General features: G+C 40.4%; 3 protein-coding genes and 2 long non-coding RNA genes across 6 annotated transcripts in view; 2 read left to right on the top strand and 3 right to left on the bottom strand.

The window, feature by feature from the left end:
• Positions 1-39: 39 nt before the first annotated feature.
• LOC134814379 (probable serine/threonine-protein kinase kinX) lies at positions 40-2,577 on the bottom strand. Its single transcript, XM_063822479.1, has 4 exons — positions 2,005-2,577; positions 1,360-1,914; positions 724-984; positions 40-588 (listed from the first exon to the last, which is right to left on the bottom strand). The coding sequence occupies exons 1-4, from the start codon at positions 2,575-2,577 to the stop codon at positions 40-42; spliced, it is 1,938 nt and encodes a 645-aa protein (XP_063678549.1).
• Positions 2,578-2,619: 42 nt separating this feature from the next.
• On the bottom strand, positions 2,620-3,936 carry LOC134814378 (probable serine/threonine-protein kinase kinX). The gene is made up of 3 exons (XM_063822477.1): positions 3,616-3,936; positions 3,178-3,405; positions 2,620-3,057 (listed from the first exon to the last, which is right to left on the bottom strand). Exons 1-3 carry the CDS (start codon positions 3,934-3,936, stop codon positions 2,620-2,622), a joined length of 987 nt encoding a protein of 328 aa, XP_063678547.1.
• Positions 3,937-5,118: 1,182 nt separating this feature from the next.
• Positions 5,119-27,794, top strand: part of LOC134813739 (potassium voltage-gated channel subfamily A member 10-like) — a 55,335-nt gene continuing 32,659 nt past the window's right edge. The window contains exons 1-4 of the mRNA XM_063821606.1: positions 5,119-5,211; positions 5,813-5,939; positions 8,563-8,629; positions 8,892-8,981. Of these exons, the coding sequence (XP_063677676.1) occupies positions 5,121-5,211; positions 5,813-5,939; positions 8,563-8,629; positions 8,892-8,981 (375 nt within the window). The 5' untranslated portion in view covers positions 5,119-5,120. The remainder of the gene's footprint in view (positions 5,212-5,812; positions 5,940-8,562; positions 8,630-8,891; positions 8,982-27,794) is intronic.
• LOC134814451 (uncharacterized) lies at positions 9,289-11,683 on the top strand. The gene is made up of 3 exons (XR_010160165.1): positions 9,289-9,566; positions 9,634-10,299; positions 11,585-11,683. It is a non-coding gene; the product is annotated as an uncharacterized LOC134814451 (long non-coding RNA).
• On the bottom strand, positions 19,755-26,276 carry LOC134814148 (uncharacterized). 2 transcript variants are annotated; one of them, XR_010160104.1, is made up of 9 exons: positions 25,958-26,276; positions 25,721-25,814; positions 25,319-25,523; positions 24,951-25,080; positions 24,526-24,654; positions 23,395-23,501; positions 23,028-23,114; positions 20,091-20,793; positions 19,755-19,985 (listed from the first exon to the last, which is right to left on the bottom strand). It is a non-coding gene; the product is annotated as an uncharacterized LOC134814148 (long non-coding RNA). The 2 variants fall into 2 exon arrangements; XR_010160103.1 differs by having other exon boundaries at positions 19,755-20,793.

Raw genomic sequence — 27,794 nt, 5'->3', positions numbered from 1 at the left:
TTGATCGGTTTAGTGATAAGGTAGACGTAGAGCTGTTGTTCAGAGCTCCACCACCTTAGTGTCCTCCGCCGTAGCGTCCTCCACCTTAGCGTCCTCCACCTTTATAGCGTCCTCCACCGTAGCGTCCTCCACCTTAGCGTCCTCCACCTTAGCGTCCTCCACCTTAGTGTCCTCCACCTTAGCGTCCTCCACCTTAGCGTCCTCCACCTTAGCGTCCTTCACCTTAGTGTCCTCCACCTTAGTGTCCTCCACCATAGCGTCCTCCACCGTAGCGTCCTCAGCTGTAGCGACCTCCACCGTAGCGTCCTCCACCTTAGTGTCCTCCACCTTAGTGTCCACCACCTTAGTGTCCTCAGCCATAGCGTCCTCCACCTTAGTGTCCTCCGCCGTAGCGTCCTCCACCTTAGCGTCCTCCACCTTTATAGCGTCCTCCACCTTAGTGTCCTCCACCTTAGCGTCCTCCACCTTAGCGTCCTCCACCTTAGCGTCCTCCACCTTAGCGTCCTCCACCTTAGCGTCCTCCACCTTTATAGCGTCCTCCACCTTAGTGTCCTCCACCTTAGTGTCCTCCACCTTAGTGTCCTCCACCTTAGTGTCCTCCACCGTAGCGTCCTCCACCTTAGTGTCCTCCACCTTAGTGTCCTCCACCTTAGTGTCCTCCACCTTAGTGTCCTTCACCTTAGTGTCCTCCACCTTAGCGTCCTCCACCTTAGTGTCCTTCACCTTAGTGTCCTCCACCTTAGCGTCCTCCACCTTAGTGTCCTCCACCTTAGCGTCCTCCACCTTTATAGCGTCCTCCACCTTAGTGTCCTCCACCTTAGTGTCCTCCACCTTAGCGTCCTCCACCTTAGCGTCCTCCACCTTAGCGTCCTCCACCTTAGCGTCCTCCACCTTAGCGTCCTCCACCTTAGCGTCCTCCACCTTTATAGCGTCCTCCACCTTAGTGTCCTCCACCTTAGTGTCCTCCACCTTAGTGTCCTCCACCTTAGTGTCCTCCACCGTAGCGTCCTCCACCTTAGTGTCCTCCACCTTAGTGTCCTCCACCTTAGTGTCCTCCACCTTAGTGTCCTCCACCTTAGTGTCCTCCACCTTAGTGTCCTCCACCTTAGTGTCCTCCACCTTAGTGTCCTCCACCGTAGCGTCCTCCACCTTAGTGTCCTCCACCTTAGTGTCCTCCACCTTAGTGTCCTCCACCTTAGTGTCCTTCACCTTAGTGTCCTCCACCTTAGCGTCCTCCACCTTAGTGTCCTCCACCTTAGTGTCCTCCACCTTAGTGTCCTCCACCTTAGTGTCCTCCACCGTAGCGTCCTCCACCTTAGTGTCCTCCACCTTAGTGTCCTTCACCTTAGTGTCCTCCACCTTAGTGTCCTCCACCGTAGCGTCCTCCACCTTAGTGTCCTCCACCTTAGTGTCCTCCACCTTAGTGTCCTTCACCGTAGCGTCCTCCACCGTAGCGTCCTCAGCTGTAGCGACCTCCACCGTAGCGTCCTCCACCTTAGTGTCCTCCACCTTAGTGTCCACCACCTTAGTGTCCTCAGCCATAGCGTCCTCCACCTTAGTGTCCTCCACCTTAGTGTCCTTCACCTTAGTGTCCACCACCTTAGTGTCCTCCACCGTAGCGTCCTCCACCTTAGCGTCCTTCACCTTAGTGTCCTCCACCTTAGCGTCCTCCACCTTAGCGTCCTCAGCCATAGCGTCCTCCACCTTAGTGTCCTTCACCTTAGCGTCCTCCACCATAGCGTCCTCCACCTTAGTGTCCTCCACCTTAGCGTCCTTCACCTTAGTGTCCTCCACCTTAGCGTCCTCCACCTTAGCGTCCTCAGCCATAGCGTCCTCCACCTTAGTGTCCTCCACCTTAGCGTCCTCAGCCATAGCGTCCTCCACCTTAGTGTCCTCCACCTTAGTGTCCTCCACCTTAGTGTCCTCCACCTTAGTGTCCTCCACCTTAGTGTCCTCCACCTTAGTGTCCTCCACCTTAGTGTCCTTCACCTTAGTGTCCTCCACCTTAGCGTCCTCCACCTTAGTGTCCTCCACCTTAGCGTCCTCCACCTTAGCGTCCTCCACCTTAGTGTCCTTCACCGTAGCGTCCTCCACCGTAGCGTCCTCAGCTGTAGCGACCTCCACCGTAGCGTCCTCCACCTTAGTGTCCTCCACCTTAGTGTCCACCACCTTAGTGTCCTCAGCCATAGCGTCCTCCACCTTAGTGTCCTCCACCTTAGTGTCCTTCACCTTAGTGTCCACCACCTTAGTGTCCTCCACCTTAGTGTCCTCCACCTTAGCGTCCTCCACCTTAGTGTCCTCAGCCATAGCGTCCTCCACCTTAGTGTCCTCCACCTTAGTGTCCTCCACCGTAGCGTCCTCCACCTTAGTGTCCTCCACCTTAGTGTCCTCCACCTTAGCGTCCTCCACCTTAGCGTCCTCAGCTGTAGCGACCTCCACCTTAGCGTCCTCCACCTTAGTGTCCTCAGCCATAGCGTCCTCCACCGTAGTGTCCTCCACCTTAGCGTCCTCCACCGTAGCGTCCTCAGCTGTAGCGACCTCCACCTTAGCGTCCTCCACCTTAGTGTCCTTAGCCATAGCGTCCTCCACCTTAGTGTCCTCCACCGTAGCGTCCTCCACCTAAGCGTCCTCCACCTTAGTGTCCTCCACCTTAGTGTCCTTCACCTTAGTGTCCACCACCTTAGTGTCCTCCACCGTAGCGTCCTCAGCCATAGCGTCCACCACCTTAGCGTCCTCCACCTTAGTGTCCTCCACCTTAGTGTCCTTCACCTTTATAGCGTCCTCCACCGTAGCGTCCTCCACCTTAGTGTCCTCCACCTTAGCGTCCTCCACCTTAGCGTCCTCCACCTTAGTGTCCTCCACCTTAGTGTCCTCCACCTTAGCGTCCTCAGCCATAGCGTCCTCCACCTTAGTGTCCTCCACCTTAGTGTCCTTCACCTTAGTGTCCACCACCTTAGTGTCCTCCACCGTAGCGTCCTCAGCCATAGCGTCCACCACCTTAGTGTCCTCCGCCGTAGCGTCCTCCACCTTAGCGTCCTCCACCTTAGTGTCCTCCACCTAAGTGCCCTCCACCGTAGCTTCCTCAGCCATAGCGTCCTCCACCTTAGCGTCCTCCACCTTAGTGTCCTCCACCTTAGCGTCCTCCACCTTAGTGTCCTCCACCTTAGTGTCCTCCACCTTAGCGTCCTCCACCTTAGTGTCCTCCACCTTAGTGTCCTCCACCTTAGTGTCCTCCACCTTAGCGTCCTCCACCTTTATAGCGTCCTCCACCTTAGTGTCCTCCACCTTAGTGTCCTCCACCGTAGCTTCCTCAGCCATAGCGTCCTCAGCCATAGCGTCCTCCACCTTAGCGTCCTCCACCTTAGTGTCCTCCACCTTAGCGTCCTCCACCTTAGTGTCCTCCACCTTAGTGTCCTCCACCTTAGCGTCCTCCACCTTAGCGTCCTCCACCTTAGTGTCCTCCACCTTAGCGTCCTCCACCTTAGTGTCCTCCACCTTAGCGTCCTCCACCTTAGTGTCCTCCACCTTAGTGTCCTCCACCTTAGCGTCCTCCACCTTAGCGTCCTCCACCTTAGCGTCCTCCACCTTAGTGTCCTCCACCTTAGTGTCCTCCACCTTAGCGTCCTCCACCTTAGTGTCCTCCACCTTAGTGTCCTCCACCTTAGTGTCCTCCACCTTAGCGTCCTCCACCTTTATAGCGTCCTCCACCTTAGTGTCCTCCACCTTAGTGTCCTCCACCGTAGCTTCCTCAGCCATAGCGTCCTCAGCCATAGCGTCCTCCACCTTAGCGTCCTCCACCTTAGTGTCCTCCACCTTAGTGTCCTCCACCTTAGCGTCCTCCACCTTAGCGTCCTCCACCTTAGTGTCCTCCACCTTAGTGTCCTTCACCATAGCGTCCTCCACCTTAGTGTCCTTCACCTTAGCGTCCTCAGCCATAGCGTCCGGTTCCCAGCTCAGAGGATGCCTGAATTAGAGAGTTTGTAATTCAAACTCACTGTCTACCAATCTCGAGATCTGTACTTTGTGTACCAATCTCGAGATCTCTTTAATTTGCCGGTATGAAACCAATATGTGTCCCGGGATTTAAAGGTTTAAAACTATATTTTTATCTTTAGTTATTCAAATTTACCTTTGCTAGTGAGTGTTAATTTCATGCATAAAAGGGTGCTTGTAGTTGTACACGACAAATTGCATGAGCTTGAAGAAAGTATAGAATAGGCACCACTATTTTGTATTAGACTTCAACCCACAATAATCCACGTGTGTAGACTTCAACCCGTTTGACAAATGCCGGTTTAAACTTTTAAAGATTAAAATAACTAATAAGTAATCTAGGGAAGACTCTGTTTGGTTTATGATATATATTGCTTGCGGAGTGAGGGTATATTGCTTGCGGAGTGAGGGTATATTTCTAGCGGAGTGTATTCACTACGTTCGTAAGACTGTACGAGATTTTCCTCAAAACTTGCATCAAAATAGACACTAATTTGTTGTGTGAAGTGAGAGTAGATTGCGTGACCATGGAAACAGTTTGCAGCAGTAGTAGTAGTGACCAATTTGAAGTGATAATTAACCCAGCTCGCACCTGCAACAGCAAGTACCATGCTGTTTTAACTTTATAGTTGTCTCACTCCGCAAGCATTAATACACCCTCACTCCGCCTACTTCACACATTTTAGGCTTTACCGCTTTTGGCAGTGTAAGTCAGTACTTGTTTAAGGTTTATTTACTACTTTATCAGTAAGAAAAGCCATGTTTACTTGACACGTCTGTGCGTTTGGAGCTGTCCATCAAAACATGTATATTGTATTGCTTTTAACACGTGACAGCGATTAGCCAATCAGCCTCCAGCACTGACTGGTACAGACTGTGAATCACTGACTGGTACTGGCAAAACAAACATGGTTTACTTGATTGTTCAGGTTTTGCTGTCCTTCAGAAAAATGTACTGTGTATTTCTTTTTGAATTGTATATAATTCTATTGTCTTTGCGCTCCGATTGACACGGCTTTAAAAACTTATGGATACGGTTAATGCATTATTTTTCATTTCAACATTCGAATGCGTTTTTTCGTCTAAAAATACAAAATACCTTATTATATTGAATCTCGCAGAATTTGATGGATTTTTTAGATCCAGATGATTTCATTTACTCTTCACTGAAAGCTAGATCCTCCCAAACCTCCACATCAGGAGTTTCATCCCTATCAGGTGAAATTTTGCTCTTTGGTTTTTAAATAATAACTAATTAACTATAATATCACTTAGCAGGCGATTCTTCTACTTTCAGATCGATAACTGTTCATCTAAAATTATATTGTAGTATCACATTTGAATATTTAAAAAATACCCGGTGCCGGGAAAATCATATTTTAAGACGAGGAACCTGTATCACGTTTTAATAATTGCAATCAACATAACAAAATTCATTGTAATCATTGTAATCATTGTAATCATTGTAATCATTGTAATTATTGTAATCATTGTAATCATTGTAATCATTGTAATCATTGTAATCATTGTAATCATTGTAATCATTGTAATCATTGTAATCATTGTAATCATTGTAATCATTGTAATCATTGTAATCATTGTAATCATTGTAATCATTGTAATCATTGTAATCATTGTAATAATGGTAATCATTGTAATCATTGTAATCATTGTAATCATTGTAATCATTGTAATCATTGTAATCATTGTAATCATTGTAATCATTGCAATCATTGTAATCATTGTAATCATTGTAATCATTGTAATCATTGTAATCATTGTAATCATTGTAATTATTGTAATCATGTTTCTGTTTCAGATTTGAGCCCCTTACTACAAGACTGCAAAAGAGACGGAGTGTTTGTAAAAGGGGATCTCAGTTTTACCTCTAGTTCTGGAGTTTCTCTCCGGTCCCGATCATTTCACTCACTGTCTGAGGAGATGAGGTACTTTTCGTGTATTTTGTAATATCTACAGATACGGGTCAGCCAAGAGGCCAGAGGGTAGACCTCATTCTGAGGAGTGACAGCGTTTCATTAATTTGCTTCTAGCATTGACCAATTAAAACCCAGAATTCATATCACTTGTCAAAACAATTATGGTTCAGCCGGTAACACGACTCCTGTCCGACAGCGACATCTGTCCGACAGCGACATCTGTCCGACTCAGGGTACCAGAAAAAACGACATCTGTCCGAAATTGTGATCTGATTTCAATACGACACATTTCCAATTAGAGACATGATCTGAACTGTTAATACTTGCTAATTTGTATACGTAACATTTCCAATTTGAGATATAATCTGAGCCATATTTTACTACCGACATCTGTCCGAAATCCCTAATTCGGCTGTCGGACGGCTGTAGGACTATTGAGCGGAGGACTGTTGAGCGTAGGACTGTAGGTCGGTGAAGGTAGGAAGTAGGACTGTAGAGCGGTGTCAAATCGCCAGGGTAAGACTCTAGAGCGGCCGCCCTTATAGATCTCACAGCATGAGGACGGTACGATCCTAAAATGAGGACTGTAGAGCGGTGGACTGTAGGCCGGTGAAGGTCGGAAGTAGGACTGTAGAGCGGCCCTCATCCCATAACATGAGGACTCTAGATCGGTACCCTCCCATAACATGAGGACTCTATAGCGGTTGAAAATTTGAAGATTGAACACTCAACGAAGCGGTACCCTCCTATAACATGAGGACTCTATAGCGGTTGAAAATTTGAAGATTGAACACTCAACGAAGCTAAGTTATACATTGTAACTCGTGATTGATTATGGTCATGAAATTCTAGGATGGTAACTTTATTAAAGAGTCATGGAGTTAATGAACATTTTCATTATAAATATTTCATTACTAATATTATAGTGTATCTTTATTTAGGATTATTGGTCGGTCTCAACGTCTTCCAAAAAATTTGAACATTGAATAAAATTATGTTTTTTTAACTCGTAATCAATAACACATGTGATATTAGGATGATAAAATCGATAAAACTTATTACAAACAATTACGAAAAATAAATACTATCAAAATAACATTTCACTCCTCAGCCATCACTTCGCAGCATGTCCAGGTGTGAGACGAGGTCCTGATCATCGTTTACTTCAGCTAGGTGGGCGGCTCGGCTAGTAGTACACGAGCATTGATTCTCCGTTGAGGGAGAATCGATGGCAGAGGGATCCAGTTGGAGGTCGGCCAAGGTTCCAGGAGCTGTAGGAGTGGGACTCTCAACCTTCTTCGCTTTGTTGAGTCTGCAGGATGAATGTGAGGTGTCACAGACGGAATCTCCAGTGGTGTAGAGGCGACCAGGACACTTGTATTTCCTCAGGACACATCGCCAAGCTTGACGGCCGTCTTGGATAGGTTTTCCATCCTTAATTCCGTAGCGAAATCCTTGCAGCTCAGGACAAGGTTGATGGTGCCGGCTGTTCGTCCCCGGATGAAGATGGGCTTCTCAGGAGGAGAAAGACTGTTAACACTCTGCATATTGTAGGTAGTTGTAGAAGAGGAGTAGGAATCGAATTTGATATACGAAAACTGGATACTCCGTGATATTTATACCATACCTTCGAAATCCTAACAAGATATCGCACTGCGATGGGATCTGATCTGAATCAGTCCCGTCACCAGATTGATGAACATGAGATATCCTTAGTAGGCGCTAAAGCGTCACGCGATGCGATCCTCATTCCTAAATGATCTGCACGAACTTGATCGGTACTCTGCTTAGCGAAATCACATTGATACGAACAGTTCACTAAAATAACAAAGACACGTTTTACATTTTTGAGTAGCAGGGGAATATTTCAATCATTTGGAAGACGTTGAGACCGACCAATAATCTTAAATTAAGTTACACTATAATATTAGTAATGAATATTTATAATAAGTAAATGAAAATGTTCATTAACTCCATGACTCTTTAATAAAGTTATCATCCTAGAATGTCATGACCATAATCAATCACGAGTTACAATGTATAACTTAGCTTCGTTGAGTGTTCAATCTTCAAATTTTTAACCGCTATAGAGTCCTCATGTTATAAGAGGGTACCGCTCTAGAGTCCTCATGTTATGGGATCTATAAGGGAGGGCCGCTCTACAGTCCTACTTCCGACCTTCACCGGCCTACAGTCCACCGCTCAACAGTCCACCGCTCTACAGTCCTCATTTTAGGATCGTACCGCTCTAAAGTCCTCATGTTGTGAGATTGTATAAGGGCGGCCGCTCTAGAGTCCTACCCTGGCGATTTGACACCGCTCTACAGTCCTACTTCCGACCTTCACCGACCTACAGTCCTACGCTCAACAGTCCACCGCTCAATAGTCCTGCTCCCTGTCGGACAGATGTCGCCCAATCGGTTCAGCCCTACCAGTATTATGTATGTAATGCAGCATTACTAATGCTATTTTATCAACTCATCCGGTCCTAGAGTTGTAATTCCATCTCCGGGAGCAATTGCTGTAGTCAGAAAACAAAAAATTAATATCAGCTGATAATCCCAATCATTAAAAAAACCCGATCATAAAAATATAACAACCAAACAAATGGTTGATTTTCATTTTGTTTCAGGTTGAAAAAACGAAAATGTGTTGGAGCAAATGACTCTAAAGATATCGACAACAACAGTCTCAACACTGTACGTGACATGATTTCTCTTTCTATCTCCTGTTTATCGTTAAATTGTATCCTACTAACTGAGCTGTCTCTTTTCTAATTCTATCTGTCTCTGCAGTTATTTCCAACAATTGCATTTTACCAGTCTTCGTTGAAGACTTGTCAGGTTTTTAGGATGTTTATTCTTAATTACTTCAGATTTGTGTAAAGCTTGATAATATTAATACAATTCGGACAGCATTGACTTGCAGGAACTCTGATTTGCATATATTCTAAATTTGCAGGTGAAAATAACATTCTCTGATTACGACTCTAACTCAGAAAAGTCATGGTCTTCCCAACGAGAAGAGATGGACTACTTTCCCGGTAACACAGTCAGTACTCTTCTTTTTTAATAATATTTTACTTTACTTTTTTAATTCAATTGTGTTATAGTGCCTCTCTAATACAGGATCAATGCACTGAGTTAATTCTGCAGCAACCGCACAGTAAGTCTCCATCTATCCCGGCCATTTCTTTGGGGCCATCATTCATAGAAAGATAGTAGTTAGGGCAAGAGTTGATTTTTCTGTGAACAAATTCGTAACAAAGGTTTGTCTACAGGAATGTGTTGTCCATAGTCCCAGGAACCACAAAAAAAACCGTCCAGCTGAAACTTTTGGGCAAACATTTTTTATAGAATGACAAATCAAAACTCCGATTTGCCAAGAACCTTGATTTTTAGTTTAGGTTTAAGTTTTAAATTATAGTTTGAAAGGTTAACCATGTTTCATGGCAGAGAGAGATATCATGTGTGAATTGCTGATTTAACGCGGCCGTCTTCGTTTCCCCGGTAAATCGGGGGTTCTGTGCTGTTTCCCCGGTAAATCGGGGGTTCTGTATTTAACTGTGTTTTGAAGTTGAGGGTTTTTGTTCGATAAAACAGCTGAAAAGAAGCTGGATACAGCTTCTTCTCGAGCGTTTCTTTAGATTTGTGAAACCAAAACTATTGGTTATTAAACTGACTTCATATAAAGTAAACGTGAGATATATAAATGACTTTCTAAGTGATCTCCGTACGTTCAAATCAGAGTTGTTTTTGCAGAATGAAGAGCCACATTTCTTGGATCAAACTATATATAACATATTTTCTTCATACATGCCACTAGTCACCCGTAAGTGTAACTGATAATTCCTTGAGTTACTAAGGATTTGCGATTGTGACGGTATAAGTATAACCGGTAAAATATAACCGGTAAAATATAACCGGTAAAATTTCCTCCAGAGTAAACTGATCATCGGTGCAATGGTAGTCTCCTAAGATGAACCATACTTCCACGATTGTGTAAAATTGGAGGCCCACCGGACCCTGATAAATTGGATCAAGAGCATAGTTACATTTTTACATATACTTACATACTGAAATAGATTATGATCAATTATTTCAAACAAGTAAAACACTCAAAATAGGCGGGCAGACGATTCGTTTCATTATATAGTTATAGACTATGAAAATTGTAAGTAATTAACTATAAACATTTAAACTTTTAAGTAATCAAATGATAATATTAATTAAGTAATTAAGTAATTAAATGATAATATTACTACCACGAATGAAATAAAATCCTGGGCATTACGTGAGAAACTTACGAAGACGAAAATAATGAATATTCGCATTTTGTAATATGGAGCCTCAAAGATCAAGAATCAATAGTTCCCACAGTCAGACAACGAATGAGTTTAAAAATTCCATCAAAATCTTTATAACATCATTGGTAAAACATTTTCGGACATCTTCAGTACCTAATAAAGATAAGGGTTAATACTCCAATTATATCAGAAAATTATAATTTGAACTAAAGGATGTTAGCTGTAAAAAGAAGCCAAACTCTTAAAAAGCCTCAAAGAAATCCAGTATAAATTAAATACCTTACTCGGGAATATTATAACCGGGATAAAATGGTGGGTTTTGGAAGATTCCGCCATATTTTTCCCGGTCAAAAATTTTACCAGTCATAAAAAAAACCCGCCGACTCAGATTATGGGGTTCCAAGGGGGTGGTGATCATCATATTTTACCTGAAGTCTCATATGTGCTAGAGAAGACGTTTGAAGCATTGGATGGAGGGCTGTAACTTTATTGGCGGTTGCTACCATAATTTCGTTATTAAAATCACAATTTGGTTATAGAAATCAGATTTCAGGGTGGACCGTGATTCTCACTTCTCTTCCCCATGAATCAGTGAATTGTAGAGAAGAGAACAATTTATATGTTATAGAAGAAAAAGAAAATAATAATAATATATAATATATATTATAATAATAATGTCTCTAAAGATTGATCGCTTCTCGTGTGCAGTGTGTAGACTAAAGAAAGAGGGAGTTTTTCCCGTTAAAGTAACTTGTGGCCACATCCCGCTAGAAGTGAGTAAACTGTGCCACTATTTCATGGTCCATGGTGGATTGATTACTGGAGCAGTTGAAGATGCAAAGCCAAGGCCCAAGACGTTCCCCAATACCAAGCGGTGGGCAGGAAATTAAGCTCCGGCTGACCTTCAGAGCAGTAGCCCCATTAGCGGACAAAATGAAAGTCTTGTTAAGACAACAATACAACTTCGAATTTGACGGTCAGCAGCTCAGGGGGATATCAATAATGATAATGGCGGGGACATTAGCGATAATGAGAATGAGAATACGCTTTAAGTTTAATGAAGATTTGACTTATTATTGCTTAGATTTATTTTCCTTTAAATAGACGTGTCTTTTTTTTTCTATTTCTGAGTAACATCAATAACTGTAAATTGAAATAACTTCTTTAACAAGTAACAAAAACAGAAATTTCGGTTGAAAATTTGTTGACCTCTGAAAAAAAACTTGAAAGGTCGGTCATCGGTAAATACATGACCGGGATAATTTGGCGGGTTTTTGGAAAGTCCGCCATATTTTTCCCGGTCATTAATTTTCCCAGTCATAAATTAACCCGCTATAATATTCCCGAGTAAGGTAGTCTCTAAATTAAAGCTTGTCTGTTTAATATATGGTTATAACATGACTATAATAGTTCAGCACAATTTTCAATGACAACATAAAATATCTCCGTCATTTTTTTTATTGAATTATTGAAATCTTTCAATTATTATCATCAGAATTTATTACAATATCAATGTTGTATAGAATTTCTAAAAATGGACTAGAGAAACCAAAAAATGCCTTGACAAGTGTACAGCGATGATAACAGTCAGGGGACACCAATACACCCAAATAACCAAACAAAAAGCCTCGAGAGACCTGATGAAAAGTCGAGCAATTACATTGGGCCCCAAGTGCAGAAGGAGAAAAATGGGCAAATAATATGAGCTGTGAACTTAGGAGGCATTTCTAGGTTTTTAAGAATAATTGCCACAACCCAAAAATTCTCAATTACAATTGGCTGATTTGTAATATTTCCAATGGAATGAAGTTTTAACGATAAAATTTAAATAATTGAATATAAAAGACTAAATCAAAATTGTATCCGAATAAAGCAAAAATGCGTGATGAGTACCTCAAAAAAAAATTAAAACAAAAATAATAGAGAAATACACTACCCGTAGTCTGGAGAAAAAGAATTGTCAGGATCTGAACTAGGGTCAATATCTACAGATGCAGTACAAACATGTCCCTTCCAGATGTGTTTAATAAGTTCTGTTTTAAACACACCTGGTCTGATAATCTCTCGAAGGGAAAGAGGAAGTCGGTTCCAAGTGAGATGAGCTCGATAAAAGTAAGATTTAGATATAGCTGAGCCAGGTGGAATTGAAGATATTACTGATAAGTGATCAAGATGTGAGCTTCTCAGTCGGCTTGACCCGGAGAAGAAAGTAAGGTACTGAGGCAGAGTGGTGCATGGGTGGTATTGATGCACTAGGGAATGAAAGAACTTGAGATCATGGTAATCAAACCTGTACTTTAGGGGCAGAATATTTAACTGTTTACAATGGGCATTATAGATTTCCTCTACACTATAGCTTACACCGTAATCATTACGAATCCATTTGAGGGCCCTTTTCTGCAATCCTTCAAGCCTATTGATAGTGCTACTGGACGCTGGTCGCCAAATGATGGGACAGTGTTCGAATATTGAGCGTACAAGAGTAAGATACAAGACTCTTTTCTTGTTCAGATCATTAATAAAATGACAATTTCTCTTAAGCATGCCAAATTTTTGGTTAGCTTTACCATATAGAGCATCGGCCTGGCTATTAAAATTTAGATTAGACGTCATGATTATGCCTAAATCTTTTTCAGAATCTGTATAATCAAGAAGAGTTTGGCCCATAGAGTAAGTGTAACGTGTAAATGGTAAAATGCCATCTAAGGGAGACCACCTCTTAAGTATAGCTAAGACCTTACATTTATCAGGATGAAACTTCATCTTATTAGTTCTTGCCCATGTCATGAGATAATTAATATCGCTTTGAAGTATATGGTGGTCTTCCTCTTGGAATATCTCTCTCCACATTTTAGTATCATCAGCGTATAAAAGGATATTAGTGCCCTGAGAAAGTCCAGAATATATATCATTTATGAAAAGAACAAAAAGTGTTGGTCCGATTATTGACCCTTGAGGAACACCTGACAACACCGGTAGGGTTGCAGAGATAGCCCCATTAACAACTACACATTGCTGACGTCCGGAGAGGTAACTTTTCATAAATTGGAGAAGCATTCCATCGATGTTATAATAAAATTTTAGCTTGTATAGTATTAAGTCGTGGTTAACGGAATCGAATGCTTTGGCAAAATCGAAGTAAACAATATCAGATCTAATGTTCTTGTTAAGAGAGAGGGATAGGCTATCGCAGAATTCAACCATCTGAGTTGCACAAGATTTGTGAGGCAGGAAACCATGTTGACGAGGATCAATTTTATCATAACATCTACTCAAAAGTTCATCTCGAATAATTCTTTCCATGACTTTCATAACTAAGCTAGTCAAAGATATTGGCCTATAATTCTTAATGTCATTCTTGGAGCCTTTCTTGTGTACTGGAACAACAATTGCATATTTCCAATTTGATGGTAGGAAGCCGGATACATAGCACTTTGTGAAAAGAATCTCCAGTGCTGGGGCTAACGTAAAGGCACATTTTTTAAGAACTTCACCATGGATTTTATCCGGTCCCATAGCTTTTCTAGTATTCAAATTCTTGAGAATATCTACTATCCTAGACGAACTGAAAAGGGTAGATACATAATCAATATCATCCTGTGTGAGTGTGTTATCAACATGTACATCATAATCACTAGGCGATGAGAACTGTTGATGAAAAAAGGTATTAAATAGGTTTGCTTGGTCAGAATGATCACTTTTGTGTACATCTTCTAGGTGAATTTGTTCAGGTATGCGAGTATTCTTAGATGTTGCTTTTACATAGGACCAGAATTTCTTTGTAATTAGATTCTCATCATCCTCGTCCTCAAAGCTAGATGCCATCTTGTTGGAGGCAATTTTCTTAAAATCGCTTCTGCTTTTAGAGAACTTAAAGTACTTCTCAGCCTTGCAGGAAGGGTCCGTGGTTTCTTCATAACTTTTGTGTAGCCTTTCTTTTTCTAGGCAGGCCTGATGAGACTCAGCGTCAAACCAAGGAGGTTGAGCCCTGCCTCCAATTTTAATCTTTGGAATATGTTCATTGGTTCTTTGCTCTAAAACTTCCTTAAACTTGTTCCATGATGTTTCCATATTACCAGTGAACTCTGCCTGCCAGTCAATATCTGCAAGGTCTGCATTAAGTGCATCCCAATTTGCTCTTTTAAAATTTAAAGATTCCCTCTTTTGCGATTTGATGCGCTTCACCTTTGATTTCAAAGTAAAGGAGACTGCAAAATGGTCGGACTTACATGGAATATTATGTTCTCAAATTTTTATATCGGAGATGAGATGGGGTTTATCGGTTAAAGGACCAGTTAACTGAAAAATTTGTAGTCTCCAATTTGGCTAAGATTTAAATCAGCTGTGACAAACTGGTAAAGAATCGTATCGCCGAAAGAACCAACTCTCTAGCGTACGTGTAACGCGTGTTATTGCAATAATAAGCTGTGGCCTCGTGACGTCATAAAGTCCCTCAGTGCGCGCTTGCATAGCGTAATTTACATTACAAATGTTTATCATCGTCAATAAAACACGTGTAACTCACTCAAATTTTAGAATTATGACTATTACCCTAGTTCTCCAAAATCCTTATAGTTTTGGCTATCATCCTAACTAAAGGAATAGCTGATTGGATGTACAGTGCTCACGTCATGATTTTAAACAGTGATATAGGTTCTTGAACAGTGGCGGGTGAATGTACGGACGTTAGAAAGTTTCTGCTATTACAACTTATGTCATATGTGATAATTTTGGATTGTTTTCATTGCTTAATTACACAAGCAGGGAGACTGTACCGATTATTTTTCCCCAGTCCATGAAACTCTAACGAATTTACAAAGGATACAGATAAGTAGGAGTTTGTTCAATTCCGAGAGCAATTATATTTATAGCATAGCGAAATTTCTAACTTTAATCTGCAAGTGTCTGCCAGTACAGGAGACAAGAAGTTTGGCTACTTTACGGCCGTTCCTCTGGGACCATTAGTAGAAGTAGCTTCTATCAGAACAGTGCCGTGGGAACAGAATTCCCGCCAAAATACCCGGTTTACCAAATAGTAAAATTACTGATTGGAGGTGTGTACGGTGTGAGGTGTGTTTTGAATTAGACTTCCGGCTTACCTAGTTGTTATCCTAATTGCATTATCATCGGTGCATAACATAAATAAACTACTGGTAAGTTTAAATACCAAGTGCAAACGTGTTCAGTCGATCGACCCACTGAACAACTATAGAATTTCCAAGACCCTATTATTCTCTGGCCATATATTACGGCACGATCGATTGTTAGATGGCTAAATGACCAACGTTAATCTATACAATTCTAAAACTATGAGCTAGCACTTTAATCTAAAAATACCTTTTTTATATTACTCCTGATTTTTACATTTCACGTAAAACATTGTCGCCAGAGGTTGATCATGGACACTAACAGCTTAATTTGAGATAAATGACTTATGAGTTTCTCTAAAGTTAACTCTAAAGTTGTGTAGTCCAGTCATTTATGGACATTTATGGAAATGAACCTGCAAATGTTCTAATACTCACGAAACTTTGCACAGACCTTCCCGAAGTTATGATTAAACGATTTTCGTTTGGAGACATTTTTTTGACTGTGGAGAAAACCCAGGAGGGCCACGCCCATATTGACCCAATAACGTAACCGACCCCTTGCTTCTGAAGGTCGTAGAGACTTCAAAATAGAGGCTTGAACGAAGCCGCATATGCATGTTTATATAGGAGTTATTGAGCAACACATGGCCTAAAATCCTTACTTTTCGATAAATTCGCCAAAAACCATTTTGGGCGTGGTGCTAAGCCCATTTTCGATATGATCGTGATGGAGTCTTCAGACAGGATGCAAAAGAACCGCAATTAGCATATTAATATATGACTTACGAACAAACATATGCCTTAAAGTGCTTACTTTTTCAGTTATTGGCGAAAAACTGATTTTCGGTTCCAGAAATCATGCAAAACTATGGGTATCTGGTTAATTGGGCTATGAAGGCCCTAAATGTTTTTGAATGTGTGCAAATTGTGCAGAATGGCCATGTTTATATACAACTTATGAAGCAACATGTACCCTAAATTACTTACTTTTCGAGTTATTCGGGGGAAAAGATTGTATTATGTCCATTTTTACCTGTAAAATACAGTCTCACGAGCTACTCTGCGCGCAAGAGGGACTTTATGACGTCATCGCCAAAATAATACAAACGCTATTTACACGCGTTAGAGAGCAGTTAGAGATTTAGGAATTTCGACTCGTTGCTTAGTTTGCTATTTGTCACAATCTGTCAAAATATGAGGATAACTTTTTTTTCAGTTAACTGGTCCTTTAAGACTAGATCAAGAATGTTTCCTCCAGTATGTGTTGGACTGGTAATAAGTTGTTCTAAACCAAAGTTACTAAAAGTATCTAGAAAGAGCTGTTCAACCGGATTGCTGCTACAGTAATTCTGCCAATCAATACCAGGTAGATTAAGATCCCCTGCAATTACAATACCTTTAACACCTCTACGTTGCCTTGCCTTCCTAACATAATCTTGGAAGGCGTTATGATTGTTGGCCCCTAAAGTACCTACCCTATAGAAGCTGCAAAGAATTAGTTTACTACCGTCCCTAAATTTGAGTGTTATACCAAGAAGCTCTGCCGGGCACTTGTACTCTAACTTAGTAGATACAATATCAATGTCCCTACGTATAGCAACTAAAACGCCACCCCCATGCTTCCTAAATCTTCTTGGATTCTGTGGATCTGGTGGATGGGTTTGTAAGGAACGATCAAGTCTAAAAACTTTGTACGATTCAGGTATGACTTCAGAGTCAATGATAGACTTTTTAAGCCAAGATTCATTGATCAGGAGGATGTCCGGTTCATGGCAGTGAATATAGTGATGGAGTTCAAATATTTTAATGTTGTCAAAAGAAGGATTGTCGGACTGTAGCTGTGAGAAAGGAATCAGGCCATGCGTATATTAAAAGAAACAACCTTGAGGTATGTAGTAGGCCCAGGGTTAAGTAAGCTTGGGTTGACAATAATTAAAAGGACAGCGTTCAAGGTATGTATCCAAAGCATGCAGCTAACAGTAATAATATTGAGGTAGTGCATAATTAGCTGAATGTATCCGTAACTGTCTGGCTTGTTTTCAAGACCAGTGAAGTTCAGCTTGCCAAGTAAGCCAGGAGAAGCCCCTAATATTTTATAAAGCCACCAGTCTTTTTTGAAGAGAAAAAACATTAATACCGCAGCATAGCTTTTGCTATGACTGTGGAAGAGATGAATAAATTCATTGTCTGAGATGCTGTGGAAGGCTGTGACAGTAAAAGGTCTAAAATGACACTCCAAAGCCATCCCAATCGTCACACTCATCACACATAATGCAAAATAGAGATACAAATAAATCAAAACAAAAAGTCTTAAAGCATCAAGAACCCCGATGTCGGGCACAAAGTTACCTGTTATACTAACCTGCTTAGATCTGCGGTTCTTACTGTTGTTATAAATACCAACTCTTAATCTATATCGACTTAGATCTATCATCTAGTAGCATTAAGGGAACCCTGTTAACCGACATCCAGCTCCAAAAACTTTTAAAAAACAGTCTAATATATCTTAAAATTCATATTGTAGATAAATTTAATAAGGAAACAAATATTTAATAAAACAAATATTTATTTTTACGGCACAATCAAACATTATCAATAATAAATAAATCAGGGGAGGGTTGAAGAGGTTTGAAGTGCCGAAGGCCACTGCTTATCTTTAGGATTTGAGAGTGACCTGTGCTTGAAACCCCCTCAACCATCCACTACGTCAATATACTTATTATACAAATATAGAAAAATATAATAATCTAAAATTGCTTATTGGTCTAGTTAAGAATATATATAAGAATATCCAACCTGATTAAGTTATTGGATGATAAGTGATTTTTAAACACTTACCCTGGGCCCCAGGTAAATCAAATGCAGTCCTTCTCGCTGGCTAAACTTGGTCACGTTATCAATCAACTGACAGTACGAGATCGTGACTACCTCACTTGATTACCTCCTGCTACATAGCTTGGCAAATAAATTTAATAAGAAACCCAAACCTGATTAAGTTACTCCTTTATTAATTATAACATTATTTAATTTAATTACACAGTCACGCTTGTCGCTCATAAATCACAATCAAATAATTAAAATTCGTATTATTTCTTCTCTACTAGTAAGAACAGTTCACAAGTTGTACGTCACTTTAAATAAGTTTAAGTTGCAGTTTAAAATGTTTTCGCCTATCCTGTTAAAACAAGGCGAAGCAAAGCCGTTTAGGTTCGACAGACAATTTGTGAATCGTGTAACGCTACTGAAGAAGAACGTAATAAAAGATTCCTCAGTCACTTCAACTACAAGCCTTGAATTGGTGAGTTGAATATTTAAGTATTCAAGAAACGATATATTGACATAATTGACGAATCATATGATCTCGAAGCTGAGATAATATCATATAAACGAAATGAACGACAGTGATGCACGCCGGTTCATTTTTCGCCAACCGGCGGCGGCGTGCCCAAAATGGCCCGGCGTGGCGGCGTTCGGCGGCGTGGAACATAATTTTGTCAAAATTTAGGTTTGAATTTCCAGGCCCACAAAAATTGTGGCGTACGTGCGTGCATGAAATAATGATGTAATAAGTGTGGTTTTTACAATTATACTTGGTGATTTTTACAATTATATTTAAGAAAAATCAAATTCTTAACATTGTCGTTGGACAATTTGGATCTCCTAAAGTTCAAAATCAACCCCGACTGGCACCATACTCTTTCTATTTCCTTTCACGCCACGCCGACTTGAGAGGTATCGGCGTGGCGGCGTGTGAAAATGTGCCGGCGCGGCGGCGTCCGGTGGCGGCGTGCATCACTGATGAACGAGATGGTAAGAGGTTATTACGTTCCAACTGATAAGGATAAGAAATTGAAAATGATCACTCCAAATACAACGGGAAGGTAATTTAAGTGATGCATAAACAGTGGGATAGTGTTGTACAGTGGGACCGTGTTGTACAGTGGGACCGTGTTGTACAGTGGCACCGTGTTGTACAGTGGGACCGTGTTGTACAGTGGGACCGTCCCACCGCGAGCTGATTACTCGTGAGGTCGAAATGGGCGCTGGGTGCGATCTTTCTGAAATTTTGCCTGTTGGTTCGGTGGATGATTTTAGCCACAGCGCCTTAAAATTAGCAAGATCGCAGATAATCACACAAAGTTACAGCTAATTTAGTGATGTAAACACTCGTCGCAATATACTGGAATTGGATCGAGCGCGTTTCTATGGTTACTAAGCGCGTGCCCAAATATAATAATGATTAGTCCGCTCATTAGCAATTTGAGAGCGTGTCGCATGTAGCATTATTATAATTCTATGATATAGTCTATATTAGATTTAGTTTTTCATTCCTTGGCGGTCCTCATTTCTGTGGGATATGTTAATGTCCCAGTTTATGTACCTTACATGATTTTGAAATATAGTATCAAGGAGAAATAAAACATAAAATTCAGTCATCCGATCAACACTAGAGGTCCTAATGAAATGAAATCAAGACTTCAAACACGTACAATTATTGGCACTAAAGAAGTATTGTCAAGTGTGATTCGTGGTCAGAAACGTATGCCATTCTGTATGTAAGCCACAATTAGGAGGAAACATCAAGATAGTACAATATTAGTATTACAACTTTACAGATGACAGATAACAAATGTAACTGTCACCAAAATGCAGTTAAGCCTAACGCCTACTTTAGGCCTAACTCTGCGTTGGGCCTTTCTGGTTAGGTCTAACTGCATCTTGGTGACAGTAAGGAGTAAGTATAACATCAAAATTTAACTAAACAAATATTTTAAAATTTAACTAACAACGACAGTTAAGACTAGCTTTGCAAATTTAAACTTGGCAATGTTGATACTAATTCGCGGCTTCGATTTTAATACCTTAAAAACATTGGACAGTTGTAAACATCAAACACAGATGAAATCTTTAAAAGAGATCTCGCACTTTTAGTCATGACATATTATTATTATAAATACCAAACAAGATCTTGAAACTCAAAAGCTAGATTAGCACAAGTGACTAATTTAAGAATGCCCGATGGGTAAGGTGCACGGTTCAATACCGGCAGTCATCTCTTTTTTACTTTTTGAAAAAGTTCGTCCATCTTCTCCCCCACATAGCATGTATTGACTGTTGAGTCTTAACTAGATCTACCGTATTTTCCAGGCTTCAAAGGGTGTAGTTGTTCCATGCTCCAATTAATTCTAATTAATAATAAATTGAATTATAAACACTGCTCTCAAGTTTTAAAACTTTTACTCAGCTGTGTGAGAACAACTACAAAAGAACAAACTGAGAAGTGCCACAAAAACTCTATCCTAAATTAACAGCCTTCCCGGCAATACACGAAATAATAATATAACTCAGTAACTTAGAGTCTCGAGTTCATGAATTAAGTTTTTCCAAATCATGAGTTGATAAACCGGTGAACAGATAAGTCTTGTAGAACTTGTAACTCTTCACTTTATATATCGTCGATCGGGTCCTGAAATATTAAACTCTGTTAATTTATGATCACAATTATATATCTATGGGGCCATCAGCCATCTACTTAGTACGTCTTGCATATATGATATAGAGGGGTTGGATTTGGAATTTCGGACAGGGGGATGCCGAGGGGGGAGGGGCGGTTTCTGAAAATCCGGACGTCCGTGGGGCGGGGTACACCTTTTCACACCAGCCAAACAAAGGCCTAAGTTCTCAAATAATTACATGATAAAATTTTATAATGGATTACGTGGTGGTGCAGTGTGCGCGCGCGGACGCGCGAAATATTAATTTGATTTTTGGTTGTTGAAAATTGTGTCTTTTTAGCACGAAAACTGCCGAAAATTTGCTAGTTGAAACAGATGTTAACTCACCCTGGTTATTTTGTGAAATTTGATTTGGTACATTGCAAACTAGGGCCTCTGACCGAACTTTTGAGGGGCTTCCGGACTTGAGGGGCTTAGGCCCCAAGTTGGCGCTAGCACCCTGCGTTGATGAACGTTTTAGTAGAAGTTCAACTACAAATCGATTGTTTACATTTTACAACTAAGTCAAGTAACGACCACTTTGAGATCTTGCAGATCTTAGCACCGTAGCTGTTCATTGTAATAGCCCTCGACTATTGCAGGAGACAAGCCTTAAGCAAGCACCCTGAAATATGATTTACCATAAAGCCTTATAGGAGTGGGAGAGTTAAGGCGGAGAATTTATCGGACACAGTTTTTGCATATGACATTGCTCTTATAGCGAATTCTGTAAAAGAGGCAGAGAAGCTGATGCAAGAGGTTGAAAGAGTTACCACTACAGTGGAACTTAGAATGAATGAAAGGAAAACCAAATTCATTACACATTTGTTTGGTTGTATTCTTAAGTGCTCGCTTATCAGTTATTTGTTGCTAAATTGTGAGCCGAGCATGCAATAAGGTGAAGCGAGACATACAATCACAAGTACGAGAGTTTATCAGCTGTTTATATACAACCACACTTCTGGTATATATACTGAAACGTGAATTATCGGTTTTAATTCATGTCTGCTTTTTTTAAACCATCGAAGGACAGAGAGGATCTCAACAGCTGGTGGACACAGACGGCAACTCCGATCCTAATGAAAATAAACAGATGGATATCGACGCAGATGAACTATCTAAGAAACTGGATGCATCATGCAGCAACAAGCAACTACACAATGGGGATATGCCCTCACGGAATAAGTGGACGGACTCTCCACCAGGGTAAAACTACATACAGCAAGCTTCATCCTAAGCCGCTGTAAAAAGTTTACACGTTTCAGCACTGATTCTAATGAGGGCTGTACTTTAGGTTCAGGGTGTCAGCTCTACCACCCAAAGCAAAAACTCGGTTCAACACAAGCAGTGTTTTAAAGAACAATGCACTCTTGTTCATCTGGTGGGAACTAAGCGTGTTAAACCCTCCAAAGATAAAGATACTCGGAAGAAGGACGGCAAATATCCAGGTGGTGAGAGCCGTCCAGATCGGGGATCTTACAGGCGCACTGAGGGTACTTCTGCTGCCAACGAGCCTTCGGAAAAAACGACCGACATGGCAACTCTCAACATTCAACCTCTTTAAATTTAGAGATACAGTACAGAACCTACTCAAAGTGATGCAGGCAAACTTTCAGTCGGAAATAATTTCCCTAAAGAATCAAATAAAATAGCAGGTCAAGAGTCGAAATTCAGCAGCTTCTTCCCAACTGCGAACCAGATGCCTCATGCTCAAATGTTCCCGCCAAAATTTTACATACCTAACTTCCTGTTCCATTTGTCCTTGTATCTTTCAACTGGATATTATCCAACTACCAGTATACAATTTACACTATACATTGCACAGTGCAGTGTACACTGTACACCTAAACTCACGAACATGCAGTAGATGAATCCATAAATTTGGAACATGGGGACATCGAAGTATTGGCTGTATTTGAGTGCTGGGAAGCCTCAATTCGGTTTTCTAAGATGGAAAAAGTAGTCAGAACGGTCCAAAATTGGTCGAGTGACATATTGGGTACTTGTGGAGATATGAGAGCAGCAAACCCCAGATAAGTTCGCACCAAAGTGTCACTGTTATAGAGAAATGTAGCATAATATTTTGTGCTCCTCTTGATTGCAGTAGAATGTCCAACTTCTCAGTGGTATGGGTAACACTATTGTGGCCCCAATATATTCATCACTAAATGTTAAGATCGTAAACAGGGAGACAATTTGGACTCACCCTATGTGTAACCCCATCGTTGATGCTGCCCTCCATGCCAACTCCATAGGTTTACCTCGCATATAGTGATTAGTGATAGACAGTTACCTGAAAGATGAAGTGGTTGGAAAAGTGAACAGACTATATTCAGGGACAAACCGTCCTTTTAATAGGAAAGATGATGTTTTTTTTTATTATTAAATACTTTTCAAATTTTACAGAGTACAGCAATAGATGAATATAAAATAGAATCGTTCAAAATATCGCCCCCATCTGTAAAATATGATGGGCACCCAAACACGGTAAACACATAGTGAACTATGTCCGCAGTAACTTGGACCCATACATAGTAGCAAGCATTTAATGTTTAATGCGGTTTTCAGCGAACCTTTTCGTCGTTGAACTTGAGAAGCATTTTCTTTTCGTTAGCACTACGGGACGAAAAACAGGACACCGGAGTTGGAGATTGTTGACACGGAGAAGTCCAGCACGAACCTGGGTAACTTAAATCAGTCTTATGAGGTGGATTAATTTCGTTACTGAACAAATTTCGATATTTTAAAGTCAGTAGTCGGTACCATCTTTTGCGGTTCGATTTTATAGTAGAATTCATAAGATTTTATATCAGAATCTTGCCATAATTCTGTTATACAGTGGACTGAATGACAGTTAATTAACAAGCACGCATATTAGACGACCTGCATTAGTGCAAGATATCACGTGGACCGGTCACGTGCAAAGCATCTCAACTCCCGCACTATCTGGGTAGTTTGTACATGAGAACCCTCGTTACCATGGTTTCTACGCAACTTGTATTCGTTTACATAATTTGCACGTGGGCGGTCGTACATTATACATTATACAGCAGAAATAATTCTTTGAATTATAGTATTGATGAGAGGTTCAGTTGGTCCTTACTGCTTCAAAGTCAAACACAATATAATCTACAGGCTTTAGTACTTTATAATTATTACTCATGTACGAGTTCTAAATATCATGTAGCTTTATATATTATAGAATATTCGGTGCAACCATATTTTACTTTGAGCAAACAATTGTACCTATATATTCTCATCGTTGAGAGTAGTAGAATATTCTATATCACGTGCTCCGGAACTCCGTTATTATCCAACTTTTAACATAATATACATTTTAGAGGCAGCTTCTAATTTTAGCATGTTTGGAACATCATAAGAAGGGAAGCTTTGTAAGTAAGGGGTATTGTTTACTTTTACGCGATCGTGATATATAAGACCAACAAATTAAGATTTAAAATATTTCTCACGGTAGCAAATATTTTGTAATGCGATGTAACTTCGCTTCCTTTTCATAACATAAAACCGCGGTACTAAACACAGCACTTATATCGACTCAGCCCTGCTCATTAATTATTAACACTAGCTGCAGGTATAGCTTATAATTACAAGAATGTTAGTTCACATGTCCATGTCCATCTAAACTTTAATGAAAAGGATTGTTGCTAAATAAATGGCCCGCTTGTAACTGATTTTAAACAGACCTGGTATATAATTTTCCATTAAGTTCCTTTGATAGTAAGTCTAGCCAATCTTCGAGCAGTATCCGTGGCATCCGTACTAACGTCAACACACTCTTTCATAAAGTACAGTACTGGAACCAAATTTACGATCTGAAGAGTAAATATCACAATAATTTACAGAAATTATTTGAAACCTACTTGTCAGTTATATCAATTTACAATATATAGTAATCTGCTAGGGCTTTCCTAATATTGATTATACGGTCCGGTTGAGTACACATTCTAAAACAATACCAGTTTAACGATATTTTAATTCAAATTCTACTCTATTCTTCTATTTCAGTCTGTTTCTAATATGAGCATTGCTCCTCGAGGCTCGACCATCTCAAGTTTAATTGTTACCAATTTAAAACGAAAAGTGCTGCAGTCTTCAATCTAAAACTGACCTGAACACTGAAGGCGGCAATGCTTGACATCTTGTTAGTATGAAGTATCCCTTCATCAGGTTCAGGAGAGGTGTGCGGGGATCTTTATTAGCAGGCTTTCCTAGACCACGATTTAGCTGACAGGGTTCTCCTGAGAAAATAAAATAGTCAACATGCGTTTTGCATTTATGTTTGCAACTGTCAGACAGCGACAGGATGCAAAAATATGAACTTTCATAAATTAAATATAAAGAACAAAAGGTACCATGCAGCTGTAAAATTCAGTCAGTATATTTTTAAATGCCTTAATTGGTAATCAGAATCCAGACAAAAGATGGTGGCTTAATAAATACGTTACATAAACTTTATACCAAAAGCATAGACCGTACCTGACTCAATCGATTATTGGTATCGCCGTTTGCACCGTTTACTTAGGGAACAGAGGCGATAATACCAACCGGATAGCAGGTCAATGGCAGTTTTGTCAGATTTGTCAGAGAATTTGGCATGTCTCTAGTACCTTTTGGTCTTCCCAAGATGCTCGATCATGGACATTCTTAAGAAGCTTGTCGATAATTTCAACACTAGGGTAACCTAGAAACAAACACAATTAACTCATAATAGTAAGAGGACATAAATTAGACCATGCAGTACGATGTTAACACTGCGATGTTAACACTGGACGGTTACATAGCGAATGTAGTTGATTAGAATTCCTGCAATTCAAGCAGTTATTCGCATACAAAATCTTTGAAAAGCGAAGCGGGATATGTACAGGAATCTTAACTTACTTTTTGTTTGGTTGCCACCTCTTGGCAAAGAATGCAGTTATCTAGCGTAAAGTTGACCCGAGAAACGTTATTATTTAGACAAGATTATAGTAATCTGAAAGTGAGGACGGTTAGATTAAATTAACAGATTACGAAAGTAAAAAGTAAGATAGATTAAATTCGAATTTCTAACAATTTTTTATGCACAAATATTCATGGCATGCGAGTATAAAAGTTGTACAAAAAGAGCACACGTACCTTTTGATTGCAGTTCACGAATGAACAATGTGAGAAATCTTTATCTATCGGGCATCCCTGGGGAACGCAGGGCGGGCCTACACCCCACACACTTCGAGTTCAAGTCTTCCTCCACAGCATTCCAATAATATGGTACAGTAGAATGATCCCAGGGGTGAAGCAAAATAGGGAGTGGCAGCGCGACAAAGTTGGCAACAATATGATCGTAAGGGTCTTAGCTAATACTACCATATTCCGTTGCGAAATCGTTGTGAACAAACAAACCGATCCGATTCCAACCACAAACGGAACTCTACAAGCAACATAGATTTAGAGTTCCTACAATTACCCATAGAAACGTAATGCTTGCGGAGATATTCAAATATTAAAAATGTACAGCATTTAGTGTTTTGAGCCGCGCATTTTTGAACTTTTGTCGTGTTTATTTACACAATTATTTGGCGAATGTAATTACAAATCTAAATATCGAAAATATGAGATTCCAGATTCTTAATTTCAAAATTTATGTTTCTTCATACTTAAATAGGTACGTGGCACTAATATTTGTCATTTATTTTGCACGATACGTGCTTTTAAATTTTAATAAGTGTAATGAAACTATAAATTTACTTTATCATTTATATATTATGATTTTGGCCTAATAACTTGGTGAATTAAAACTTTGTGATCGCAATGGATATTTGAAGTTTACTTGTGATATCATTATTTCTGCCGCAACATTGTGATTTTTAATAAAAATTATCAGTAACTAGAACTTACAACATATAAAGACGCGCGCGATAAAAATACAAAGTTATAATGAATAATTTATATATAAACAGTTTTTTCAATTAGTAATTTACAATGGAAAAGGTTGTTATATATTAAAATAAAAATAAAAGCGACCAAATGAATCAACTTCAACACGGGAAAAAAAGTGATGTACATTTTACAATGTGTTTTAAATACAAGTAATCGTATTATTTATATTTTGCATTATATAACGGCATAGTCATACTAATTCATATAAAAAACAGCAATTGCACATCAAAATTCCCATCAAATGTCAAAAATTAGAAATTTAATGCAGTATAAATATTAACAATAGTTATATGCATGGTTGATGTTGAACTAAACTGTGCAAAAGCTGCGCGCGCAATGCAAACTACAAGCGTTTAGTTGCAAATCAAGGTCTACCGAACTTTGTAGGGCGCGAAACGTTTTTATCTTGACGTGTTTGCGCGTCCTGGGTAATCAGCTCGCGGTGGGCGTGTTGTACAGTGGGACCGTGTTGTACAGTGGGACCGTGTTGTACAGTGGGACCGTGTTGTACAGTGGGACCGTGTTGTACAGTGGGACCGTGTTGTACAGCGGGACCGTGTTGTACAGTGGGACCGTGTTGTACAGTGGGACCGTGTTGTACAGTGGGACCGTGTTGTACAGTGGGACCGTGTTGTACAGTGGGACCGTGTTGTACAGTGGTACCGTGTTGTACAGTGGGACCGTGTTGTACAGTGGATTCGCCTTGTACAGTGGGATAGTGTTGTACAGTGGGACCGTGTTGTACAGTGGGACCGTGTTGTACAGTGGGACCGTGTTGTACAGTGGGACCGTGTTGTACAGTGGGACCGTGTTGTACAGTGGGACCGTGTTGTACAGTGGGACCGTGTTGTACAGTGGGACCGTGTTGTACAGTGGTACCGTGTTGTACAGTGGGACCGTGTTGTACAGTGGATTCGCCTTGTACAGTGGGATAGTGTTGTACAGTGGGACCGTGTTGTACAGTGGGACCGTGTTGTACAGTGGGACCGTGTTGTACAGTGGGACCGTGTTGTACAGTGGGACCGTGTTGTACAGT

Source organism: Bolinopsis microptera, chromosome 4, assembly GCF_026151205.1.
Source record: "Bolinopsis microptera isolate Bmic1 chromosome 4, MBARI_Bmic_1.0, whole genome shotgun sequence".
NCBI classification, from domain to species: Eukaryota; Metazoa; Ctenophora; class Tentaculata; order Lobata; family Bolinopsidae; genus Bolinopsis; species Bolinopsis microptera.
Note: the sequence above shows the minus strand (reverse complement) of the source record. Positions and strands in the feature narration are given on the sequence as shown.

Excerpts from the sequence above, each read along its gene's own strand:
- LOC134814379 (XM_063822479.1), bottom strand. The coding sequence starts at position 2,577 with ATGGCTAAGGACACTAAGGTGGAGGACGCTAAGGTGGAGGTCGCTACA. Across the intron at positions 1,915-2,004 it reads CTAAGGTGGAGGACGCTAAG|GTGGAGGACACTAAGGTGGA; the intron begins GTGGAGGACACT and ends GAGGACACTAAG. Across the intron at positions 985-1,359 it reads CTACGGTGGAGGACACTAAG|GTGGAGGACACTAAGGTGGA; the intron begins GTGGAGGACACT and ends GAGGACACTAAG.
- LOC134814378 (XM_063822477.1), bottom strand. The coding sequence starts at position 3,936 with ATGGCTGAGGACGCTAAGGTGAAGGACACTAAGGTGGAGGACGCTATG. Across the intron at positions 3,406-3,615 it reads CTAAGGTGGAGGACGCTAAG|GTGGAGGACACTAAGGTGGA; the intron begins GTGGAGGACACT and ends GAGGACACTAAG. Across the intron at positions 3,058-3,177 it reads CTAAGGTGGAGGACGCTAAG|GTGGAGGACACTAAGGTGGA; the intron begins GTGGAGGACACT and ends GAGGGCACTTAG.